At 45.0% G+C, this 24,468-nt stretch overlaps 1 protein-coding gene across 3 annotated transcripts in view; it reads left to right on the forward strand.

Moving 5' to 3' along the window:
- The window catches only part of LOC141273397 (alpha-2-macroglobulin-like protein 1), a 302,764-nt gene that overhangs the window by 259,221 nt on the left and 19,075 nt on the right, over positions 1-24,468 (forward strand). For 2 of the 3 annotated variants that reach the window (XM_073685165.1, XM_073685166.1), the window contains exons 27-34: positions 8,401-8,700; positions 10,368-10,436; positions 10,845-11,007; positions 14,450-14,601; positions 16,215-16,430; positions 16,562-16,689; positions 19,086-19,176; positions 19,827-19,895. In XM_073685165.1, coding sequence (XP_073541266.1) covers positions 8,401-8,700; positions 10,368-10,436; positions 10,845-11,007; positions 14,450-14,601; positions 16,215-16,430; positions 16,562-16,689; positions 19,086-19,176; positions 19,827-19,895 — 1,188 coding nt within the window. The remainder of the gene's footprint in view (positions 1-8,400; positions 8,701-10,367; positions 10,437-10,844; positions 11,008-14,449; positions 14,602-16,214; positions 16,431-16,561; positions 16,690-19,085; positions 19,177-19,826; positions 19,896-24,468) is intronic. The other variant, XM_073685167.1, reaches the window with a different exon arrangement.

The raw sequence follows: 24,468 nt of genomic DNA on the forward strand, positions 1-24,468 counted from the left end.
TTTTTGGGATCTGGGGCCAGGTGAGGGCTTATTTTTTGCGCACCGAGCTGAAGTTTTATTGATTCCATTTTGGGGTAGATCTGATGTTTTGATAGCCCGTTATTGCATTTTATTGCAATTTTGCGGCGACCAAAAAACATAATTCTGGCGTTTAGAATTTTTTTCTCGTTACGCCGTTTACCGATCAGATTAATTCTTTTTTTATATTGATAGATTGGGCGATTCAGAACATGGTGATATCAAATATATGTGGGGTTTTTTTTTTATAATTTTATTTTGAATGGGGCGAAAGGGGGCTGATTTAAACTTTTTTTTTTTTTTAATTTTTTAAATATTTTTTAAAACATTTTTTTTTCACTTTTTGCATGCTTCTATAGTCTCCATAGGAGACTAGAAGCAGCACTTGTTTGATCGGCTCTGCTACATACAGGGGATGAGCAGATCCCCTGCATGCAGCAGAAATGGTCCTGTGCTATGAGCACCGACCACTAGGTGGCGCTCATAGCGACCAGCTCATGACAACCACAGGCGTCTGCTGCAGACCCTGGGTTGTCATGCACGCCCATCGGTGACCCGCGATCACATGACGGGGTCGCCGATGGGCGGGGCTTAGGACGCGCTTCCAGGAAGCGCGCGTTAAATGCCGCTGTCGGAGATTGACAGCGGCATTTAATATGTTAACAGCCGCGGGTGGATCGCGATTCCACCCGCGGCTGTTGCGGGCACATGTCAGCTGTAATAATCAACTGATATGTGCTTGGTTCAGTGCGGGCTCACCGCCGGAGCCCTCACTGAACCGGGGGTGATGACATAGGACGTATTAATACGCCCTATGTTGTAAAGGGGTTAAGGCTCACCAGGTGTGGCCTCCAGGCCTTGTGCCTTCCAGGGCTAATGGTGTCCCAGGCACAGAGATCAGGTCTCTTGACTCCCCGTGTTTCAAAACCACCTGGATATATATCTCCTCTGTGCGCACAGGACCTGTGATGATGTCACAGTCATGTGATCAGTCACCTGAATTGGAGGTACGTGGTCAGCCAGAACACACCCCCTCAGACATTTTAGCAATGCAGCAAGCTGCATTACAGTTGAAAGCAATGCAAAAGTGCAAAAATGCATCAAAAACGCTACGTGTGAACATAGCCCAAGGTGTGGAGGAGTATTTTTGGTTTTGGTTATTTATTTTGCCTTATATACAAGTCATTACCCTGGAAAGGATGTTCCTTAACATATTTCCCAGGAAAATCCTTTTGGATTTGTTTTTGTATGTTTTATTGTGAGTCCGTAAAAGTGGCGTAATAGCTCTGACAATGTTGTTGACAGCAGTGATCTGGGAATCAGAAATGTTTCCAGGGGTCTTCCCCATGCTGTTCCCATGTCATTTGAGCACTGTTCCCATCGATTTGGGCAATTTTTAGGCCCTCTGCAGACCGCCGGGGGGAGCCGCCTGAAAAATGCTCGAGTTTCCCATAGACTTACATTGGGGTCGTTGCTCGGGTCGAACACCCGAGTATTCCAATTTGCTCGACCCGAGCAGCGAGCACCCGAACATTTTAGTGCTCACCCATCACTAGTACCTACGATAAAAATTACAGACCTCTCCATTTTTTGTAAGTGGGAAAACTTAAAAAATCAGCAGTGTATCAAATATTTATTTTCCCCACTGTATGTGAACCTTTTGGATAAGCATATAATTTGGAGGTGAAATTAGTCTTGTGTTTTCAACCAATGGGATTACAATCAGATCTTCAAAAACCATGGCTTGGGCTATGTTCATATGACGCGCCCCCTGGGCCGCGTGGGGAACCCGGAACCGGGCCTCTGGTGGGATGCTGGGGGTGGTAGTCTCAGTGTGGCGGCGACCCGGTCCGTGGCTCAGGGTGGTCAAACCAGTGGCAGTCTTAGTGTAATAACAAATGTCCGACTACGCCACCCGTGGATTGCGGTCAGTGGGGACCGCCGCTGCGCTGCAGACCGCTGAGGCTGATGTTGTAAGCGCAGCCAAGTATGGGATAACTCCCCACGGGAGAAGTATTGCCTCAGGGCAGCTAGTGTAGATGATGGGAGTGATGGTGCGCGAGTGTCCCAGCACCAGTAGTGCTGGTGCGGTGAAGAAACACAGAGACGTGTGGTGCAGTTCAGGGTCTTTACTGATGGTATAAAGCAGACCCTCCCGGGAGTACTGGTTAGCAGTAGAGGCCTGGTCAGTCTGTGAGCAAGCAGGATCTCCCCTGGCCAGGCGGAGTTGTAGGCCTCCCCGTCTATCTGCACTCTTTCCTGGCTACCTTGCTGTAAGCGGTTACAAGTAGCCCACGTCCCTGAGTATACCATGTGGTGCTCACCCGTATGGCTGGTGACTTGGGGCCTTCTGTTAGCCTCCGCTCCACGACGGCGGTGCTGGTCCCTTGCTTGTGACCGTGCCTCCGGGCTTCTAAGGCCAGAGGACCTGGAATCCCCTGCCGGTTGGATTCTGCTGCTGGACCTGGATGTCCCCACAGCCTCGGACTCCGTGTCCGGGTTTAGTATCTTCAGCCAGGGCGAGCTATCTAGCTTCCAGCCCCTGGTCTTCAGCTACTGTTCCTACAGAGCTCCTGCTGTATCTTTCCCTCTCCAAGCTCTAACTCACCTAATCCGGCCCCAGACCCAGTTTATAAGGGCAGATTCCTCCCCTCCCAGGTCTGGGCGGGCAGTGTTGCATGCTTAGGGCTCCTGTCCAGAGAAACCTCCCACTTGCTCTCAGACATAATATTTCTGTTACTGTGGCAACCAGACCCCTGGGGTGCCACATTCCCTACTAGTAAATTTTAGTACTCCGGGACTAAACACATTTTTAAATAAACATAAATACAAGGGTATAAACGATAATAAAATAACATATTTACAAGCAGCATTAGTTCTTTAAAGGTCACGGCGTGTCCGCAACCGGGTGTCCATATCACCTAAGGTGAAGTTTAAGCGAAGTAGGGGACCTGTCCAAAACAAACCCCTTGCGTTGGCCTTGGGCGTGGCTGCAAGGCTGAAGCTAGCTACTTTGGGCCGCAAGGAGGCCACGCCAGACAGGTTTTCTCTTCCGCGGCCATCTTCGCAAGAGGCACAATGTGCAACTATCTACAAAACTGTTCCGGTTATCCAGCGTCCATAACCTGTTAGTCCAAATAAATCTGCAGGGTAACTGAGAAACATAATTATTAACAGGCAACAACAAAAACCATCAACATTTCTCAATAAACAGGTAAATTTACAGTGCATTACTTTATATTTTCCAGCGAGCGGGCATCTGACCTCTAGTGACTCTAGTGGACCTACGGAGCTCACTAACTGGTTCTGCACTACAGGGTGTAGGGCATGTTGCGGGTAGGCTGGGCAGCTGTCTGCGCACTGTTTGGCTCACTAGGGGCACGGCAGGCTCACTACTAGCAGAGGGTTGATCCTCCTGCGCTGCTGGTGTGGACTCTTCGGCCTCCTGGGCCGGCTGCTCTTCCAGCTCTACCTGGTCTTCTGTAGGCACTTGAGGGGCTGGCTGGAGAAAGGTGAGGACGGGCACCATGATAGCATTGTTTACTTGTGTCCAGGACCGGGAAAGTCTCCGAGTACGGTGCTGATCACTTCCTCCTTTTCCTCTACGGGTTGAGGGTCTTCCTGATCTTCATCCGTGCTTTGCAACTTCTCGGGGCACTTTTTCAGGTGGTCTCTGGAGACAGTGGCTGTGGTCTCTCCTCCATCCTTGCTGATGACGTACACCTTTGGATTATTGTGGCTTGAGGGCAGTACGGTGTACGGGTCCTTTTCCCACTGGTCGTCCAACTTATGGAGCCGCCTTTTTCTTTTCAAGACCTGCTCTCCAGGTACCAGGGGAACAGCGGGAGCATGTTGGTTATAAGTCCTTTCCGGCCTTTTTCTTGATTGACAGAGACTTCGCTCGACGCTCTCCTGTACTTTCCGGTACTGCTGCTGCCGTTCTGTATCCCAGTCTGCCTCTGGCGAGGTGTCCTCAGGTGTCAGGACTCCCATATCCAGGTCAATAGGCAGCTTACCAGGTCTTGCTCTTATTAGGTAAGCCGGGGTACAGTTGGTGGAACCTACCGGGATGTGGTTGTACAGGTCCACCAGATCGGGCAGTTTCTCAGGCCACAGGCTGCGTTCTTCCAGGGGCAATATTTTTAGCTGATCTATCACTACCTGGTTCATCTTCTCGCAGAGTCCGTTGGTCTGCGGGTGATAGGGCGTTGTTCTTATCTTCTTGCAGCCATACAGGTTGCAGAATTCCTGGAAGACCTCTGCTTCGAAGGCTGGTCCTTGGTCTGTCAACACTTGCTCCGGGTACCCGTGTGGACGGCAGAAGTGCTGCTGGAAGGCTCTAGCTGCTGTTTGAGCCGTTAAGTCCTTGACGGGAACCACCACCAGGAACCGGGAGTAGTGATCTACGATTGTGAGGGCGTAGACATACCCAGATCTGCTCAGAGCCAGTTTCACATGGTCCAGGGCTACCAGTTCCAGTGGCTGTCTGGTGATGGTGGGCTGCAGGGGAGTCTTCTGGCTGGCACGGTCCTTTCTTCTTAGGTTGCACGGGCCACAGTCTCTGCACCACCTCTCGATGGCTCCTCTCATGCCTACCCAGTAGAACCGTTCACGCAACAAGTACTCCAGCTTCTTCCATCCAAAATGTCCTGCTCCGTTGTGGTATGCCTCCAGAACCATAGCCGCGTCTCGTCTTGGGACCACTACCTGCCAGGTCAACTCATGTGTTCGAGAGTTAACCATTCTTCGGCACAGCTTCTCCCTGTAGAGGAACAGCTTACTTTTCTCCTTCCACAGTTGCTTGGTCTCCTCCGGAGCGTCTGGGTCAAGACGGGCATCGGCCTGTGTCAGCATTTCCTTCACCAGACGGACTGCGGGATCACTGTCTTGCGTTTCCGCCCAGCTGTAGTGGGGCAAGGGATTGAACGTCACAGAGCGCCTGTCCTTCACACAGTGGGAATACAGGGTAATCCCATGACGATGGAACGCAGGGAGCTCGACTTCTTCCAGATCTTCTGGATCTTCCCCTACGTCCGGTAAGTTTGGCATTCTAGACAGGGCATCCGCGTTGGCATTTGAGCGTCCCGCCCGGTATTTGATGGTGAATTCATAGTTGGACAGGCGGGCCATCCATCTCTGTTCCAGGGCACCGAGCCTTGCAGTGACCAGGTGTGTCAACGGGTTGTTATCCGTGTACACGGTGAACTTGGAAGAGGCAAGGTAATTCTTAAAACGTTCGGTTACCGCCCACACCACTGCCAGGAACTCAAGCTTAAATGAGCTGTAATTCTTAGGGTGTCTTTCCGTGGGTCGCAGTTTTCGGCTGGCATAAGCAATTACCCGTTCTCTCCCCTGCTGGATCTGGGACAGTACGGCTCCTAGCCCGATGTTGCTTGCGTCCGTGTGGAGGATAAAGGGCTGGCTGTAATCAGGGTACGCCAGGATTTCATCCCCCGTGAGGGCCATCTTCAGCTGGCAGAAAGACTCCTCTTCCAGCTTTTCCCACCTGAAGGGCGGCTTCTGGTTTTTGGCTTTCCGAGATTGACCTATCAGGAGGTCCTGCATAGGGGCTGCCCTTTTGGTGAAACCGGGAATGAATCTTCGGTAGTAGCCTACCAACCTGAGGAACTGCCGCACTTCCTTTATGCTGTAGGGTCTTGGCCAGTCTTTAATCACGGTGATCTTATCGGGGTCGGGAGCCACTCCGTCAGCACTCACCACGTGTCCCAGGTATTGCACCTTTGGTTTCAGGAGGTGACACTTGGAGGGTTTCACCTTTAGGCCATAGTTTGCCAGAGCTTCAAACACTTCGGCCAGGTGTTTCAGGTGGTCCTCGTAGGTCTTGGAATAGACGATGACATCGTCCAGGTATAATAGGACCGTCTCGAAGTTCCGGTGTCCCAGACAGCATTCCATCAACCGTTGGAAGGTTCCTGGTGCGTTGCAGAGCCCGAACGGCATACAGTTAAATTCGCTGAGACCCATCGGGGTAGTGAATGCGGTCTTCTCCCGGTCCGCCTCTGCTACAGGAACCTGCCAGTACCTGCTAGTGAGGTTCAAAGTAGAGAAGAAGTTAGCAGATTTTAATGCAGCTAAGGACTCTTCTATCCTTAGTAACGGATACGCATCTTTGTGTGCGATACGGTTGACCTTCCTGTAGTCTACACACAGTCTCATGGTGTTGTCTTTCTTTTTCACTAAGACTAGTGGAGCTGCCCAGGGTCTACAGCTGTCCCTAATTACCCCAGCCTCCTTCATGTCCTTTAACATCCCCTTGGCGTGCTGATAGTGTGCAGGGGGTACGGGTCGGTATCTCTCCTTTATGGGAGGATGGTCTCCCGTTGGGATGTGATGTTCTACCCCCTTTACTCGCCCAAAGTCTAGCGGGTGTTTGCTAAACACTCTCTCGTACTCCTGAACCACCCGGTAGACTCCCTGTTTTTGGTGTGAGGGAGTGGAATCAGTACCCAAATGCAGTTGCTGACACCAGTCCTCCATTGGTTTCTTATAGCCGTTACCTTCTTCTGGTTGAGATGGAGGCAAGGGTTCCACGGCCTGTACAGAGTTCTGGTTTATGGTGAACAATTTGGCTAGCGTGGCATACCGGGGCAGGTATACTTCTCTCTCCCTGATATTTATGATGCGGACGGGCACCCTCTCATGGCGTACATCGACCACCCCCCGTGCTGTCAAAATGGTGGGCCTACTGTCTGAGTAGACGGGTTCTACCATTGCTTGGTAGTCTCTACCTCTTAGACCAATAGCTGCCCGGCACCAAATCATCATCTCACTTTTTGGGGGCATGGCAATAGGGAACGGGTCACACATTCTCACGCTACCTATCTCACCACCAGATAGTTCCACTTGTTGCCGCTTCATCAGTGCCCGGATCTCTTTTTGGAGCACACGCTGCTGGCAGGAACTGGCGTTCTTGGCAACCTGCTGCAAAATAAGAATCACCTCTGCAAGACAGTTTTCAATTACGTTAGTACCTAGGGTTATTTTTGGGTGACTCTCGCGACGGTCAATGTCCACAATGATCAGTCCTTGTGCCGGCAGTTCAACTCTACCGACCTTGATGGTCACCTCTTTAAATCCTATCTGTGGCACGGGCTGACCATTGCTTGCGATAATGCTCAGGTCGTCATCTGGGTAGCGGGTTATGTCCGAGTCATTCCAGTACCGCTTGAAGAGCACGTACGGGATGGTAGTCACCTGTGACCCAGTGTCTAGTAGGGCACTCATAGGAATGCCATCCAGTACCACAGGCAAGACCGGACGTCCCCCTACGTATTTGTCACGCCAGTTCGATGGGCCTGATGATCTTATGCCTGGGGGTTGGCCCTCTACCCCAGGTTGTGCCCGTTTAAATGACAGTACCTTGCCATATGTCCGGGTTGATTGCAGCGGCGGCAGATGGGCCGTCCGTCCTCATTGTATCTGTCGCTAGGTCTTCCTCTGGCCGGTGGGGTCCTCCTCAGTCGGCGCCACGGGATGTCCTCCGGTCCGGATGCCAGCTGGATCTTTCCAGGAGAAGAGACCTGTAAAGACTGCACAGTTCTGGTTAGCGGGGCAATGCTCTTAGTCAGCTCTTGGACATGATGTTGCAGGTCTGTAGCCGGGTTATTGTTCAAAGCCTGCGCATCAGCTCCCACAGGCCCTGCAGACAAGGGCGCCGCGTCCTGGTGATAAGTGAGAGCAAGGCGCCTGTGGGTCACAGCGCCACCTGGTGCCGGTTCTCGGAGCACCCGGATGGCTCTGTCCTTGAACTGTGCAAAGTCCAGGTCAGGGTCCTGTAAGGCCATTGCCCGCAACTGGGTTCGGTGGGCATTGCACAGTAGACCCTCAATAAATTGTTCGGTCAACAGCTTGTCTTCATTTCCCATGCTGTCAGGGTCTGCCTGTTTAATGGCTCTTAGGGCCTCTTGTAGGTTTAGAGCATAGTCTCTTATACTTTCTTGCCCGCTGTTTGCATCCGTAAAATCTGAGCTTTATTTCGGCTGAGGTTCGGGTATCAAATGTGTCTTTCAGCCGGGCTAGTATTTCTCTGACAGTCCTCTTCTTCCCAGGTGACCAGGACTTTACCTCCCTTTGGGCTGCCCCAATTAACTGGGCCACCAGGATGCTCACTTTTTGCTCTTCCGTGAGGGGGTATACCTGGAAGAGGCTATCCAGTCTTTCCCTAAAGTCACTTAAGGTATGTGACTCCCCTGAGTACTGGGGTAGCCAGGTTGCCCCCGGGATATAAGGCATGGTGAATGGCATGACCGCTGCAGCGGTTGCGCTGGCGGCCGGTGTGGCGGTGGAGCTCCCCTCGGTATCCGACATCCTTCTACCCCCCTAGTGGACCGTGGCTTACCTTACGATGCTCTTCTTCCATAGGCCGCGGCTCCGCAGTCAATCGTCGGGGTAGAGGACCTGGCGTCGCGCTCCGATGACGTCAGCGTCGCTCTTCCTCCCTTCCAGGACCTTACGCAGCGTCAGTGCGTGGGGTGGAGCTTCGGATCTCGCGCGCTTTCGGCGTCCACGCCCCTCTTCTTCCCGTGCGGCGTCCGGAAGATGGCGTCCGAAGGCGGGAAGCAGCTGCGGATGGCGGGAAGACGGCAGAAGATGGCGGGAAACGACCCAAGATGGCGTCCGATGGCGGGAAACGACTCCGGACGGCGGGAAACTTCGCCACAGGTAAGTACAAAAGTCTTTTTCAGGCATGCAGTACACGGTGGTTGCGGGCACTAAATCCTGCCGACTACGCCAAAGTTGACGCGCCCCCTGGGCCGCGTGGGGAACCCGGAACCGGGCCTCTGGTGGGATGCTGGAGGTGGTAGTCTCAGTGTGGCGGCGACCCGGTCCGTGGCTCAGGGTGGTCAAAACAGTGGCAGTCTTAGTGCAATAACAAATGTCCAACTACGCCACCCGTGGATTGCGGTCAGTGGGGACCGCCGCTGCGCTGCAGACCGCTGAGGCTGATGTTGTAAGCGCAGCCAAGTATGGGATAACTCCCCACGGGAGAAGTATTGCCTCAGGGCAGCTAGTGTAGATGATGGGAGTGATGGTGCGCGAGTGTCCCAGCACCAGTAGTGCTGGTGCGGTGAAGAAACACAGAGACGTGTGGTGCAGTTCAGGGTCTTTACTGATGGTATAAAGCAGACCCTCCCGGGAGTACTGGTTAGCAGTAGAGGCCTGGTCAGTCTGTGAGCAAGCAGGATCTCCCCTGGCCAGGCGGAGTTGTAGGCCTCCCCGTCTATCTGCACTCTTTCCTGGCTACCTTGCTGTAAGCGGTTACAAGTAGCCCACGTCCCTGAGTATACCGTGTGGTGCTCACCCGTATGGCTGGTGACTTGGGGCCTTCTGTTAGCCTCCGCTCCACGACGGCGGTGCTGGTCCCTTGCTTGTGACCGTGCCTCCGGGCTTCTAAGGCCAGAGGACCTGGAATCCCCTGCCGGTTGGATTCTGCTGCTGGACCTGGATGTCCCCACAGCCTCGGACTCCGTGTCCGGGTTTAGTGTCTTCAGCCAGGGCGAGCTATCTAGCTTCCAGCCCCTGGTCTTCAGCTACTGTTCCTACAGAGCTCCTGCTGTATCTTTCCCTCTCCAAGCTCTAACTCACCTAATCCCACCCCAGACCCAGTTTATAAGGGCAGATTCCTCCCCTCCCAGGTCTGGGCGGGCAGTGTTGCATGCTTAGGGCTCCTGACCAGAGAAACCTCCCACTTGCTCTCAGACATAATATTTCTGTTACTGTGGCAAACAGACCCCTGGGGTGCCACACATACATTGTGTTTTTGCCTTTTTTTGTAGCATATTTTATGCAAATTAAAAGCTGTTTTTTACAGTAACACCAAAAGCTATAAGATTTCAAACATCTCAAGCACATGCTTAATTTTTTCCCAACTGAATTGGAAAACTGCAGTGTTTTTTTAAATTTGCAGCATAACAATTCTTTCAGCTTATTTTCACTCATAGAAAGTAAAGAGAAAGTGCAAAAATAATTAGTTTAGTTTCTGTAGCGTTTTGCAGCATTTCTGCAGCTTTTTTTTTAAATAACTTTATTAAACAAATACTGTAGCCAAATGACATAAATAATCTACACCAAAAAAATTCTGCAAAAAAACATTTTTACTGCCAAGACAGTAAGTTTTGGCTGCTGAAAAAAATGTAAAAATGCAACGTGTGAACATAGCTTTGCAGTTGTGATGGAAGACAATGGGTTCACTATCTCCCTAGGTGTTGCTTCAATTAAGAACATTTTTGGACTCCCTGGAGTATAATCTGTATAATCTTGACAAATCCTAAATATGTGCACTCTAATGATGAAACTACATTTTCTAAACTTTTTTTTTTTAACTTTAGGCAGAAAATGAGATTACGTGCACGGCATACGTCACTATCGCCCTCCTTGAACATCAGGCCATTTATAATGTGAGTAATTTTATGCTCATGTGCAAAACTGTTAACATATGAAAAGTATTGGAGTTTTAAGGATTTACAAATTTATCATTCCTAAAAAAGTCTTTAACAGTTATTCCCACTGTATATATATTTATCATATACACAGAAGCCCAATCTTCCATCTCCAGAATGGGGCTGTGTCGCACACCGCTGACACAGGAGAGGTGGCCGCTCATGCACAGTTCTCTATTCATTTCTATAGGAGTTCTGAAAATTGCCTGGAAATTACAGATCACTTGTACAAATTGAGAGATGAGTATGCTTCGTCATCTCTCCTATCGGAGGCACACAGCAGTGTCAGCAGTGGTTAATGTGCTTTAAACTATCTGTGATATGATGTCTATTAATATTGTACATTGTTGTTTATATTATGTTTAGGGAAGTATTGTGGAAAATGCCCTGAGCTGTCTTAGGAAATCAGTGGATAGTGTTAAATCGATGTATACCCTGGCTCTTCTGGCGTATGCCTTCACTTTATCCAGAGACAGCAAGCTGAGACATCAGATCCTGGAGAAACTGGAACAGAGCATTGTAAAAGAAGGTGTGAAGAAGAAATATATGTACAAATTAACTCTTAAAAACGCACTCACATCAAAGTTTTTATCCTATTATTACAATATATTGCAATCATCACATTATATAGCACTGTGTACTTACAATTGCTCATTTTGCTTTTTTACCCAGCTGACTCTTCTATTTTCTCTGCTATGTAGAAAGAAGAAGTCTCTTGCCCCTGCATTTATTATCATTCCCCAGTGATTCATGAGTAATACAGGGAAAATAAACTTCTTGTTTCTACATAGAGCTTAGAAGGATTCAGCTAGTCAGTTTTTAATAATTTGATGTCATAGAACTAATGGAAAAGAGAATAATTATCTGGGTAGAAAGGCAAAATGAGCAATTGTAAGTACACAGTGCTATATAATATGATGACTGCAATATATTAAGAGGATAGAAACTTTGATGGGAGGAGTTCTTCTTTAAATAAGCACCCCCATTAGCTTTTCTCCCTTTAAACCTGTGCATATGTGTAGTGGAGTCAATGTGTTAACATGCTCAACTATCAAAGTCTTCTCTGGTGTCCAAAGCCGGTCTTCTTCTGAGTCACATGACATAAATTCAGACTATTCAAAGAGCGAGAAGTCTCTTTTAAAATGTAAACCTTTGGAACCCCATTCTGTTGCTTGATAGGCCAACATTGTAAAGGCCACACAGAGCACAGTGTGATGTGGACAGTCTGAAGAGCCGCCTCGTGACTCATGACTCATAAGAGGACTGAAACGTTGCTGGATATAGGATAACTTTCTGATATCTGACATTCTAACTGCTGGGATCCCCACTGATGGAGAGAGCAGATCACTAAAATGAGCCCTAGTAGAGAGGAGCACTGGCCACATATGCGCACCACCATCCTGTTCATTGACTGGGAAAACTCGAGATAACCGAGCAATGTATAAATAATGAATGGAATAATGACAGAAAGGATTTCCATCACTCAATTCTAACAGGGCACTTCAATCCTCTTTTTTTACAATAAGTAGGAGTAACCGTTTAAACTGCAGCTTTCACTTTGTTTGACCGAAATCATCCATGTTTTACCGCTGAATGGTCAGTAGAGGTGATTGAATCTTTCTAAATTCAAATACGCCAGATCCGACTATTTTTTTTTATTATTGATTCACCTATGAAATGCAATACTGTAAAGCTTCAAATTGACTTGAAAAGACATGTGTACCCACTGAGGCCTCCTAGGAATTTATCCAACCCATTCCCAGTTCTTTAATAAACGCAGCCTTACTAATGTCAATGTGGCCTCACCATAGAAAGGTAGTAACAATCAGCTCATTATCAGCTCATTTAATAACACAGTGCACTGACATTAATTATAAAATGGTCAAAAGACTATCCCTTTTAGTTATTGTGAACAGACAAACTGTTTTGTGTAGAACACTGACTCAAACTGACAGTGTTGCTGTCAGAGGTAACATCGTCCTGTTGTGGCGGAGATGAGTGTTGTGCCATATCTATATATATAATCGTCTTATCCCGTCTGTCTGTCTGTCTGTCTTGGAAATCCCGCGTCGCTCATTGGTCCGGCAGCCGTTAGCGGCTCATCTGGCGGACGGAGGTCAGCGGCGATGCAGCGGGTCGCTAGCAGCACAACTACCCCGACCGGCGCCGCTGACCTTCATGCGGCTAATGTCGGAAGATCAGCGGCTTGGCCCGCTGATCTCCCGACAGCAAGTATGAACGGAGGACCGGGGAGCGGCTCCGCCGGTCGGGATGCTTCTGCTGCGAGCAGCCGCTCATCTCCCGGCTTCTCGCAGCAGAAGGAGCCACACAGGCAGCGCCGCTCCCCGGTCCTCACTAATACGGAGCCGCACAAGCAGCGCCGCTCCCGGGCCCACACTAATACGACGCTGATTGGCCGCAGTGGCCGGCCGCGACCAATCAGCGATATAGGCTGCAAATTTAAACGCCGCTCTGCTGATTGGCACAAAATGTAAACACCGCTGTGCTGATTGGTCGCGGCCGCCAGCCACGACCAATCAGCGAGATTGGCGCCAAACTTAAACAACGCTCTGCTGATTGGTCACGGCCGCCGGTGACCGCTACCAATCAGCGAGATTGCCGCCAAATTTAAACAACGCTCTGCTGATTGGTCGATTTTATCGCCAAATTTAAACAAGCTCTCCGGTCCTCACTAACACAGTTCGCTGATTGGTCGCGGCCGCCACCCGTGACCAATCACCGATATTGCCGCCAAATTTAAACACCGTTTTGCTGATTAGTCGCGGTTGCCGGCCGCGACCAATCAGCGATTTTGGCGCCAAATTTAAACAACGTTCTGCTGATTGCGCCCGGTCGGCCGCATACATATTCTAGAATACCCGATGCGTTAGAATCGGGCCACCATCTAGTATTCCTAACACCCTCTGTTTTCCCCCCCACTAATATGCTTAGTGGAGGCAAAATGGGCCAATTGTAATCTTTGTTTCATAGCACTACTGCCCTGACAGCTAATGCTAGTGGTAATGGTTGGGCTACCACATTTTTAACAATTGTATGTTTTTTTTTACATTATGCCATGCACTACCATTGCCACTTTTTGTTATACCATAAATTTTGTATGACACTACTATTAACTTTTGACAATCTTTTCAACACCAGTTATTCAACACTTGACAAACAAAACAAGTAATGCTACATAGGTAGGTGCACATACAGAAAGCAAAATGTGGCAGCTAGCCCAGTATAGGTGTTGCATATATGATTGTCAATTTTAAATAGTAAACCAGTTGTGCAAACACAGACATGAACAGTTAATTGTCTACATTTTTTTTTGCACATTTTTTTTGCACATTTTTTAACAAAAATCAACCGCTTTTGCAAAAATTACGAAATAAGAAATGTTAAATTTGTAAATGTCCAAAAAAATAGCATTGAATGAATTCACTCATCTCTACAGGCCATCATCAAAGCTACAGCTTTACCTCCTGCTGGTTTGAATTTAAATATAGGTTGTCTTTAAGACAATGTTCTCAGAAATGAATGTAGCACGTTTGTGAATACTGTTCACTTATAATACTAATTTAATAGGCTGTTATTATAAGAGTCCTGTTACCAGTGATTCGTAAGTAGAGAAAGCAGTAAACACTCACAACATTGCCCCATACTAAAATTAAAATTGATACATAAATTTAGGAAAATATTAACAAATGACATGAAAAAAAAAGAAAACGAAAAAAAAATAGAAAGTGTAAAAGAAATTAATAAAAGTGCATACCGTGTCCAACTAACATATTCCAATTTTGATACAAAAATAATTTTGAATAGTTAGTCAATGCAACCCAAACAGTCCTGCATGCAAGCCCCAAAATGCAGAAGTGTGAAATGTGGCTACTAAAAAAAATAAAATAAAGTAAATTACTGATTTTTAGCTACTACTGTAATATTTTTGTTCTATGAACTCTGAAAAATAGGTGGATATGGAAACGTTGAGACGGCCTCATATGTTGTTCTGACCTTGCTTTCTGATAAGATAACAACCATGAAGAATTTGGAAGACAGTGTGGATATCATCCGTTGGATGGTGAAAGAGCAAAATCCATGGGGCGGCTTCGGTTCTTCTCAGGTTACCATTTTTCTGAAACTATTTTTTTTTCTTGCAGCCAACACAATCATATACGAGGGTCAGTCAATAAGTAATGCCTCCTATTTTTTTCTCCTTTTAATTGGCAAGAAATTCAAATGCAATTACATAGGTTGAAAACCACAACATTAACGATTAATTTGTCACTTTTCAATATAATCTCCATCCATTTCCATAGTCTCGGTCCACCGTTTAACAAGGGCATGTATTCCAGCATGGAAAAAAGCATTCTTGGGACCCACCGTGCACAAACTTTTCTGTATCCCAGTTGTCCAATAATTTTCATCACACTGCCTTAACTGAGGCAGATAATGCCACACAATTCATCTGCAGTCACCCGGCGGTCACCACGAATGATGTCATCGACTCGCTGAATGTTGCTTGGAGTCACTGCGGTTACTGGTCTGCCACTAGGCATTTTGGCAGCCAACGGTGATGGCCCTTCAGCTGTGTTACAGCGACGAACCCATCGTCTAACAGTACTGACATCCACTGTTGCATCAACGTACACATTTTTCAGTCTCTCATGAATTCGAATGGACGTTTCACCTTCTGCATGCAAGAATTCAATCACAGAACATTGTCTAATACGAACATCGATGTCAGCCAGTTTGCAAACGGATACAGTCCTGCCACCTGTTGGTGCAGGAAGTTGCAATTGCTGTGGATTGGAGAAGTAGGTTTGAGGAATTGTGCCAAATTCGAATATTTAACATAACTACCTTATTTAAGGAGAAAAAAAATAGGAGGCATTACTTATTGACTGACCCTCGTATAATTTTTCAATGCATATTCTTAGTGACTATTTTCATAATGATTCAAGGAAAATGTTCCAAAAGGGTTATATCATTGGTTACCAAGGTTCAACCAGAAAAAGGGAGAAAACCTAAATAAAAAAAAAGATGGGAAGGGGTAAATCTTAGAATTTTTCTCTCCAATTTATCAAGAGAAAAGAAAAAAAGGAAAAAAATACATAAGACATAAGCTAATATTGACCTTAGAGTGAAAACAATCTTTAGAGACTCGAAGTGATGATCTGACTTCTTACAATGAATCTATGCATTCATATAAGTCGTCAATTTTTCTAAAAATCATTTCCTGAGATGACTATTTCACAGCTTCACTACTCTGACAGTAAAGAAGCTTTGTTACTTCTGGAAAATGAAGGTTGTATCTTCTATACTCAGTAAGTGCTCCCATGTTTTTGAGTGAGCTTTACGTTGAATAGATTATTACTGTATTTTAAGCATGGGACATTTTTAGACTAATCTTTTGTGACCTCCCTTGGATATTTCTTCTGAAAACGTAATAAGTGAAATAACAAATTGAATCTATTAAATAGCTGCTGTCTGAAGTCTTGTTTGGTTGGCCTACCCTGATTTTTCCCAACTTACCCATTATATGCATGTTGAAATCCAACATGTACACTCCTTTTTCACAAAATCTTTCCTCAAGGGATAGGAACCCTATACACAGCGTGTTCACTGGCTTATACCAGTGTGGACATTAAGTTGCTGCAGAAATCCTGCCTAAAATTTAGCAATTTTTTTTTTCAACCGATGTCTTATTTCTTTATTTTGCACTTGGTTCTGCAGGACACGACCATCGCTCTCCAAGCTGTGGCTAAATATGCCAAAGCCATCTACCGCAAAAAGGGCGATTCAACAGTGACAATTCATTCAAAGTCTGGATTCGAGAAGATCGTCCATGTAAACAAAAGCAATAGTCTTTATGTACAAAAAATTGATCTTCCAGAAATCCCTGGAGAATATAGTGTCGCTGCTACAGGCGAAGGATTCGTCTACTTACAGGTAGAAATTGATAATTAGTATTCCACCAAAATTAAAATACCAAAATCTAAAATCATATTGTTGGAAAGACAACTGATGATGGTTTCCTCAAAAAATGTTAAATTCTTGATATTTTAATCATTTATTCACAGTCACATTTACATTGCAATGTTCTGCCTGAGCATACTGAAAAAGAATACTTTTCTTTCAATGTGAGCACTGAGCCGTCAGACTGGACTCATGCATCTAAGAAAAAGTTTAATGTCCATGTGGACGTTAGGTAAGTTGAAAGATGCCTGGAAGTAGTTGTCAGTACACAAATTGATAATGTTGTGACAATCTTATCTATACAAGCCGCTCAGCCAAAAAATACATAAATTTACACTAAAACTTAAGTCATTATTTAAAGGGCTTTATCGACCATACAAGTAATAATGGCATATCATTAGGATTGGTCCTTAGTTTCTGGTCAGTGACTGTCCAACTGCAGTGACTCATATTATCCTTTGAATAAAGGGTCTGCAGCACTAGTTAAGTGAATATAGTGCAACTTCATACACTCGAACCACTTCTCAAGACCATGGATGAAGGAGTAAAGGATTATTCCAGTGTCAAGATCTTCTTAAAACCAAAGTTTATTGGATGAATATAAAATATATGACCACCATGTCACCACCCCGCAGGCAATTTTAGGGCCACAAATGTGTTTCATCGAGACCAATCAGAAACCATTGTTTAAACACATATAAAATTAATAGAATTAAAAACAAAATACAAAGACATCAGAAATACACATGGGAAAATTTTGGACAAAGGCATTCATAATGATAAATAAGGTCATGTCTAATATTCAAGCCTTGTGGCATTTTCGTAGATCCACCAAAATTCTCTTTTGAGAAGCTTCCTGCGGTGATCTGGTTCATTGCTAGTCACCACACACGACGCTGTGTCTCCTCCGTGTTTCATCGTAAAATGTTTGTGGCAGCAGAAAATTTGCTTATCAATTTATTAGTAGCATCAGATAAGTGTCGTCTGGTGCAACCTACATATTGAATGTTGCAGGTGTTGCAAAAGCTAAGGTAAACCACATGAGTCGTGTTACAATTGATAAAGTTAAATATGTTATATGTTTTTTGATGAACAAAGAAGTAAAATTAGGGGTATTTACCGCATGTTTGCAACATGTATAGATGGAGTGTCCACATTTGTAGAAACCCTTTGCGTATAATCATGTTTTTGGGAGAGGAATTATTACTCAAAAATAAGCTACGAGACAAGATAATTCCGAAGGTAGGTACTTTTTTTAGCTACAAATCTAACTGGATTAATGAGTATTCTTTTTAAATTGGTATCTTGGTACAGCATGGGCATGTATATCTTGACAATATTTTTTATAGCATTAAATTGTGGACTATACCTAGAAACAAAAAAGTGATGTCTGAATACTGACCAAACTTTTTGTTATTGTCACCAAGCATACTTGTTCTATCAATATGTCTGACAATGTTGTTAGCTCTCTTTAGCATCCAATCAGCTGTAGCTCTATTTTTTGTAAGGGACAATTGTCACATCAGTAGAAAGATTGGACAAGGAAATGTCTAAGAAATCTATTTGTATTTCTTGTATATTGGTAGTGAATTTTAGTTTCATATTATTGTTGTTCAAGTATTGCACAAAACTGATGGCTATGTCTTTAGACCTGTCCCATATCAAGAGGAGGTCGTCTATATAACGACCATATCACCTGATATGGAAGAGGAAAGGACAGGCATCCGAGAAAATATATAGTTCCTCCCATTTGGACATAATGATATTTGCTATAGAGGGGGAAGACCCCTCTCCCATAGAAGCTCCTTGTCATGGGAGATAGATCACCCCATTCAAAGAATAATAATTGTGGTGTAATAAAAAAGCCCACTGCCATTAGAATAAATAGTTTTATCTAAATAGTTTAAACACTGTAATTGTGTAAATGATGGGATAATGAAGAAATAGCTAGTTCATGAGGAAAACATGGATATAATCCCACAACATCACAAGATAACCATATACATGAGTCTTACCATATAGTACCATCTAAGAAGGAAATAACGTGCTTCATATCACGTATATAACTGGTTTGATTTTTTAAGAAGTTCTTGAGAGCAGACCTCTACTGTTATGTTATGGCCAGTGGTATAACTTGAAACTTGTGCGCCCCAATGTAAAATCTCCAACAAGGCCTCCAACTTTTATTAATCTTTAATAATGCATGGCATCTCATGTGAGCCAAAAGGGAAGTTTTTGACCTCTCTAGGCTTCATGGACCAGGTACAATTCCAAATCTTACACCCACTACGATTATGTCTCTGTTTATAGCTCATCCTAGCAATATTCCATAACATTACATGGTGGCAGTACTCCTTTAATGGGTTTGTGTCTTCAAAAATACCAACATTATACAGCAGGACCAGAGTAGGTAAGAGCAGCTCCTGCCATAGTGAGCTAGGCTTATACATGACTGCTATGTAATAATACAGTAATACCTCCCCTTCGGACTCTAGACCTTCCGCACAAAGGAATTATCCACTAAGCAACTAAAACTAAAGCATCCCATTATTCTAGATGCTCTTTTGACTTTTCTTCTTTCCATTCTTATTGTCTGTGATATATTACTAGTCTTTCTAACTTCCTTAGGTATTTAGGAAAAAGAGAAAACACCAATATGGCGCTGATTATAGTGACGATGGTGTCTGGATATGTTCCTGACAGTGAAAGTGTGAATAAGGTGAGAAGCCTGATGTGAAATGAATATACAGTAAAATAATGATCTTTATTTAACCCAAACTTTTATAATAAAATATTGGCCATTCATGCACAAACTCATTCAATTAGATTCCAGCTTTGTTTTTATTTTTCGGGGCAAGACTTGGCATAAAATAAGTGATCAGTTTGATTGGAGTGGGCAACATAGCTACATGTCAAAAGCTCTCAAACACATTAGATAGCTGTCAGCCAACATATAACTCTCCCAACCCATTCATACAAAGGGGGAAAGTTTGGCTCCTGAGTTCTCTATAAGAGAGCCATCACAAAAAAGGGTTGGCTGCTGAAATTCAGCAGGATGGATCCTTCTCTCCCCTAACATCATCTGCTGAGGGAGCTTTGGGAAGTCCAAAATCACATTAGACTGTTGGCTGATCCTGATGATAATGTAGGGTTTGGCCAATTTTATTTTCAATGTGTATGAGGGCTTCAAGACTTCTTGGTACAAGAAAAATTTGAAAAATTCTGTGCTCATCAACTGTGGTAATAGATTCGAAATTATTCATGTTTTGTTTTAGAAAAATTCACCAAAGCTGATGAATTTGAATTTCAAAAGATTTCATCATCTCTAGTATCTATAATTGATATTTACATGTTCTCTTTTTTGCTTAGCTGAAGAAAAATTCTTTGGTGGAAAGAATAGAAATATTAGCGCAAAATATTACTATTTACCTAGAAAAGGTGAGTTGTTGTTTTTTTTTTTAAAAAAAAACATTGATTGTCATTGATTATTGAGGTGCAGTATATTCATATATTGTTGCTTTAACCCCTTTCCGACATGTGTCATACATGTACGGCACAGGTAGGGTCTCTCCCTTTCGTCAGAGCCTGCACCTTTCCGGGGACATGACAACTAATCTGATCAGCTGTCATGTTCCCCTAACAGCCACAGGTGGAATTGTGATCCACCCATGGCTGTTAACATGTTAAATGCCGCTGTCAATTTCGTGTCACATGACTGCGGGTTGCCGATGGGTTGGCATAACAACCTGTGGTCTGCAGGAGACCCTTGCAGTTGTCATTGCCGGGAGGCTATGAGCGTCGCTCAAAGCCAGTGAGCATTTCTGCTACACACAGGCGATTAGACAATCGCAGCTTCTAGTCTACCATGGAGACTATTGAAGTATTTGTAAAGTAAAAAAAAATGTTTTTAAAAATATTAAAAAAATAAAAAAATATAAAAGTTTAAATCACCCCCCTTTCACCCCATTCAAAATAAAACAATTAAAAAAAAATCACATATACACATATTTGGTATCGCCGTGTTCATAAACGCCTGATCTATCAATATATGAAAAGAATTAATCCAATCAGTAAATGGCGCTATGAAAAAATAATCAAAACGCCAGAATTACGTTTTTTTGGTCGTCGCAACACTTCAATACAATGAAATAACGGGCGATTAAAACATTGTGTATACCACAAAATGGTATCAATAAAAACATCAGCTCGGCACGCAAAATATAAGCCCTTACCCGAACCCAAATCCCAAAAAATGGAAACGCTATGGGTCTTGGAAAATGACCCTGATTCCAGTGATGTAGCACTTAGTTTATCGTTTGTAGCAGTTGTGATCCCGCCCACAGCACTGATTGGCAGCTTTCTGTGTACATTGTATAATGAGAGTAAGCTGCTAATCAGAGGTAGGGTGTGTGGTTGGACTAGGAGACACGAGACAACTAGTCCTCTAGTAATAATCTCCTGATGATAAAACATTGATTTTATTGAAACAACAGCACAGCCTAATAAGTGACACATCACTGGAATCAGGCTCTCTGCCCCTACATCATGGTGCTCTCAGAAAAAATAGCAAAAACCTTCTGTTAGATTCCATTAAAGACAATGTAAGCCAATAAATAGATCCATGATGGAAAATGTCATCTCTTAATTGTGTGGAAACTATGTCATAGCCTTTTTGAGAAATAATAGAAACTGTTTATGCCTTATCAGTACCTTCTTTTTCTATGTTTTTAGTATTTTGATATTTGGTATTTTCAAACACAATACCTAGAATGACACCATCTCGGCACAGCTATCCCATTCTTATTGCTTTTCTAGTCCTGACCTATGCAAAGATGTATACACAGCCAATTAGCCTACCAGTTGACGGACCAGTCTCTTCTATACACAGACATTTTGAATTTACAAATAGGCTCAAATAGCCCCTCTCTGCCTGAAACAACCGGACGCCTGGGAAGATTGATGGCGTCCTTGTGGATCTTGGGTAGGAGGTAGAAGGTTGGGGTCTTAGGGAATCTGACAGACAATCCCTCCACTATCTTTTCTTAATAGTCCCATCCTCGCAAGCTCATATGAAGATCCTCTGAAGCTGGACCGAGAAGGAGAACATTGGAACATTGGGTTGTAAGATAGTCTGGTGTAGGTCTGAGTGTCCCTCAACTGGCGGTAAACTTTGCATTCATATTTTTCACAAGGCCAAATAACAATGTCTCCCCCCATGTTCACCGCTTTATACACCACATCGTAGTATGATTGGAGCTGTTTAATAGCCTCACGTTGATGGTATGTGAGGTTATCTTGTCTGGGTCTCGTAGATAGCTTTCTAAAATCATCTGACACTAGTTTCATGAAGATTTCAACAGCTGGGCTTAAGGGCAAGGGGGAAACCTGCCTGTTTTTAAACAATGTTTTACCTCACAAAATGAATCCTCTGAGATCCTGTGCTGTAATGTCTATGGTCGTTTGCTTCCTCCCCTGCCCAAGAGCTGTGGTATGTTTCGTACACGGTCAGACACAGACAACTATTAAAATGAACTTTTGTTCGTGGGAAAACCCCTTTAAGTTAGATGTACTCCGGTGGGGTGGGCGAGATCGATCTTTATAACTCTTCCATCTATATACTCTTTGAGTTTATTTATTACTGGGCCCAGCAACTTAATGGAAGCTGTAAAGCATATTTGGATTTCTCAATGTGCCATTCTTAATACTGTCAAGAGCACTTATTGTGAACTCAATCTGTGTTGCACTGTTTGCTTGCTTCCACATTGTTTATAACTAGTGTTGAGCATTCCGATACTGAAATATCGGGTACCGGCCGATATTCGCGGTATCGGAATTCCGATACTTAATTCCGATACTTTTGCAATATCGTATACCGGAATCGGAAGTTCCCATAATGCAATGAGCCATTTTCATTTTATTCAGCCAATGAGGATCCTAAGAAGTGTGGGCACATCCTGTTAGGCATGTAGGCATCTTAACTAATGGCATGGCTGTGATTGGCTGCTGAAATGATGTCATGATGCACTATAAAAGCCGCCGCCGCCATTTTGAGCTCACTCTGCTGTGAATTCAGTTAGGGATAGGACGCTGTTGTTCTGAGGGACAGTTTTAGCTACCTATTTGGTCTATTCTGCTTTACCCAAGCTACTTTATAAATCGCTGTGCCTTGCAGCGCTAGTGCACAGTTCTCTGTGCTGTTCACCGCTTTCTGCAAGGTCTCTGTGTGTGAGTGCAGCTCACCCTGTAGTGTGTGTTTCAACCACGTCTGGTTGTAGTGCACTCAATGTGTGTCACTGCCTCATACATTGTCCTTTTTTGCCAATTCATAATTTTTCCTGATATCTCCTATTAGTGTGGTGGTTCCATCCGTATTCAGCTAAATTGGTTCCAAACACACTATATAGGAGTAGATAGAGAAATTTTTTTGGTCTTGCAGCACTAGTGCACAGTGCTCTGCATCTGTACTGTTCACCGCTGTCTGCAAGGTCTGGTGTGTGAGTGCAGCTCACCCTGTAGTGTGTGCTTCAACCACGTCTGGTTGTAGTGCACTCAATGTGTGTCACTGCCTCATACATTGTCCTTTTTTGCCAATTCATAATTTTTCCTGATATCTCCTATTAGTGTGGTGGTTCCATCCGTATTCAGCTAAATTGGTTCCAAACACACTATATAGGAGTAGTTAGAGGAGCCTTTCTGCAGCATTGGGCCCTGCAGCCCCAGCCAGATTAGTATTAGCCTATTTTTTGCAGCCTCATCTATTGCATTGTAGGTTACCTTCCTACATTGTAATAGCTACAAAAAGTTTGTGATACTATCGTTATTACATCTTTAGGCACATCCAGTGTCTTTTTGTGACAAAAAAAACCTAAATAAAGTTCACCAAACACTCCACTTTACAGTTGTGTAGGCCACATTAGCTCATATTAAAGTCTAGTCCACACTTTATAAAATTAGTGTTTCTTATACCTGTTAGCAGCTGTTCAGGAATAAGCACACTAAGCCCTTAGTACTTTTCTGCCTATCTTTATCAGTCTACCAAGATGAAGAAGGCAGGGAGTAAGGCATGTGGTTGTGGGCGTGGGCATGGGTGTGGAGTTTCTGCAGGGAGAGGACGTGAGGATTCTGTGCCTGCAGGGAGAGGACGTGGGGATTCTGTGCCTGCTGCGGGCACCAGTGACTCAGCATCCCCCAGTTTTACCAGGGAACAGTCCTTTATGCGCAGCTTTGTAGGAGCTAGCCGTACCCCACTGCTGTGCGAGGACCAAATTTAAGCCGTTGTCGGATGGATGGCAGCTAACGCATCGACTTCAATTAGTTCCAGATCCTCTCAGGTCCTGAGCACTGAAGAGCACCCATCTGTCTCTTCACCACCTGCCAAATTGCCCAGGCAGTCAGAGAGCCCTGGACAGGAGCCATCTCTACTTCTGTTCTCTGAATCTCTTGGCTTGGAAAGAGGGGGCCAGCCAAGCAGAATTCGAGAATTTGAAGAAGATGCGCAACCGTTTTGTCTCTCTGAATCTGAAGAGGCGGGTGGGCCAGTGCCTATGGTCAGCAGCACACCTCAGTACGCATCTGATGATGAGACTCAGGTGCCCCTTTCTGGTGCGTACTGTGCTGTCGAGACTACCCAGGAGAAGCAGTTGTTTGAAGAGGGTGGTGTAGATGATGAGGTCCTTGACCCATCATGACGTGAGGGACAGGAAGGTGGTGGGAGCAGCTCTGAGGAAGAGATTCCCCGAACGGCCCAAAAAGGAGGGAGAGGGAGGGGGCAGACTTGGTTGCCTGTAGCCTCCACTTCGGCACCCATTAGGAGCATGGCTCTTCCAAAATCCAAAGCGGGCGCTCCCAAGACTTGCAGTGCCTGGTCCTTTTTTGACACAGTTGCAGATGACATTTGCTTTGTCAAATGCAAGCTGTGTAGTCAGAAGGTGAAAAGAGGGAAAAGTGTCAGCAACCTCAATACCACAAATATGTGGAAACATGTGCGGACCAAGCACGTGGTGGAGTTACA

The sequence above is a fragment of the Phyllobates terribilis genome, unplaced genomic scaffold (assembly GCF_046119375.1).
Source record: "Phyllobates terribilis strain yellow unplaced genomic scaffold, ASM4611937v1 Scaffold_5__5_contigs__length_657084704, whole genome shotgun sequence".
In the NCBI taxonomy this organism is placed as follows: Eukaryota; Metazoa; Chordata; class Amphibia; order Anura; family Dendrobatidae; genus Phyllobates; species Phyllobates terribilis.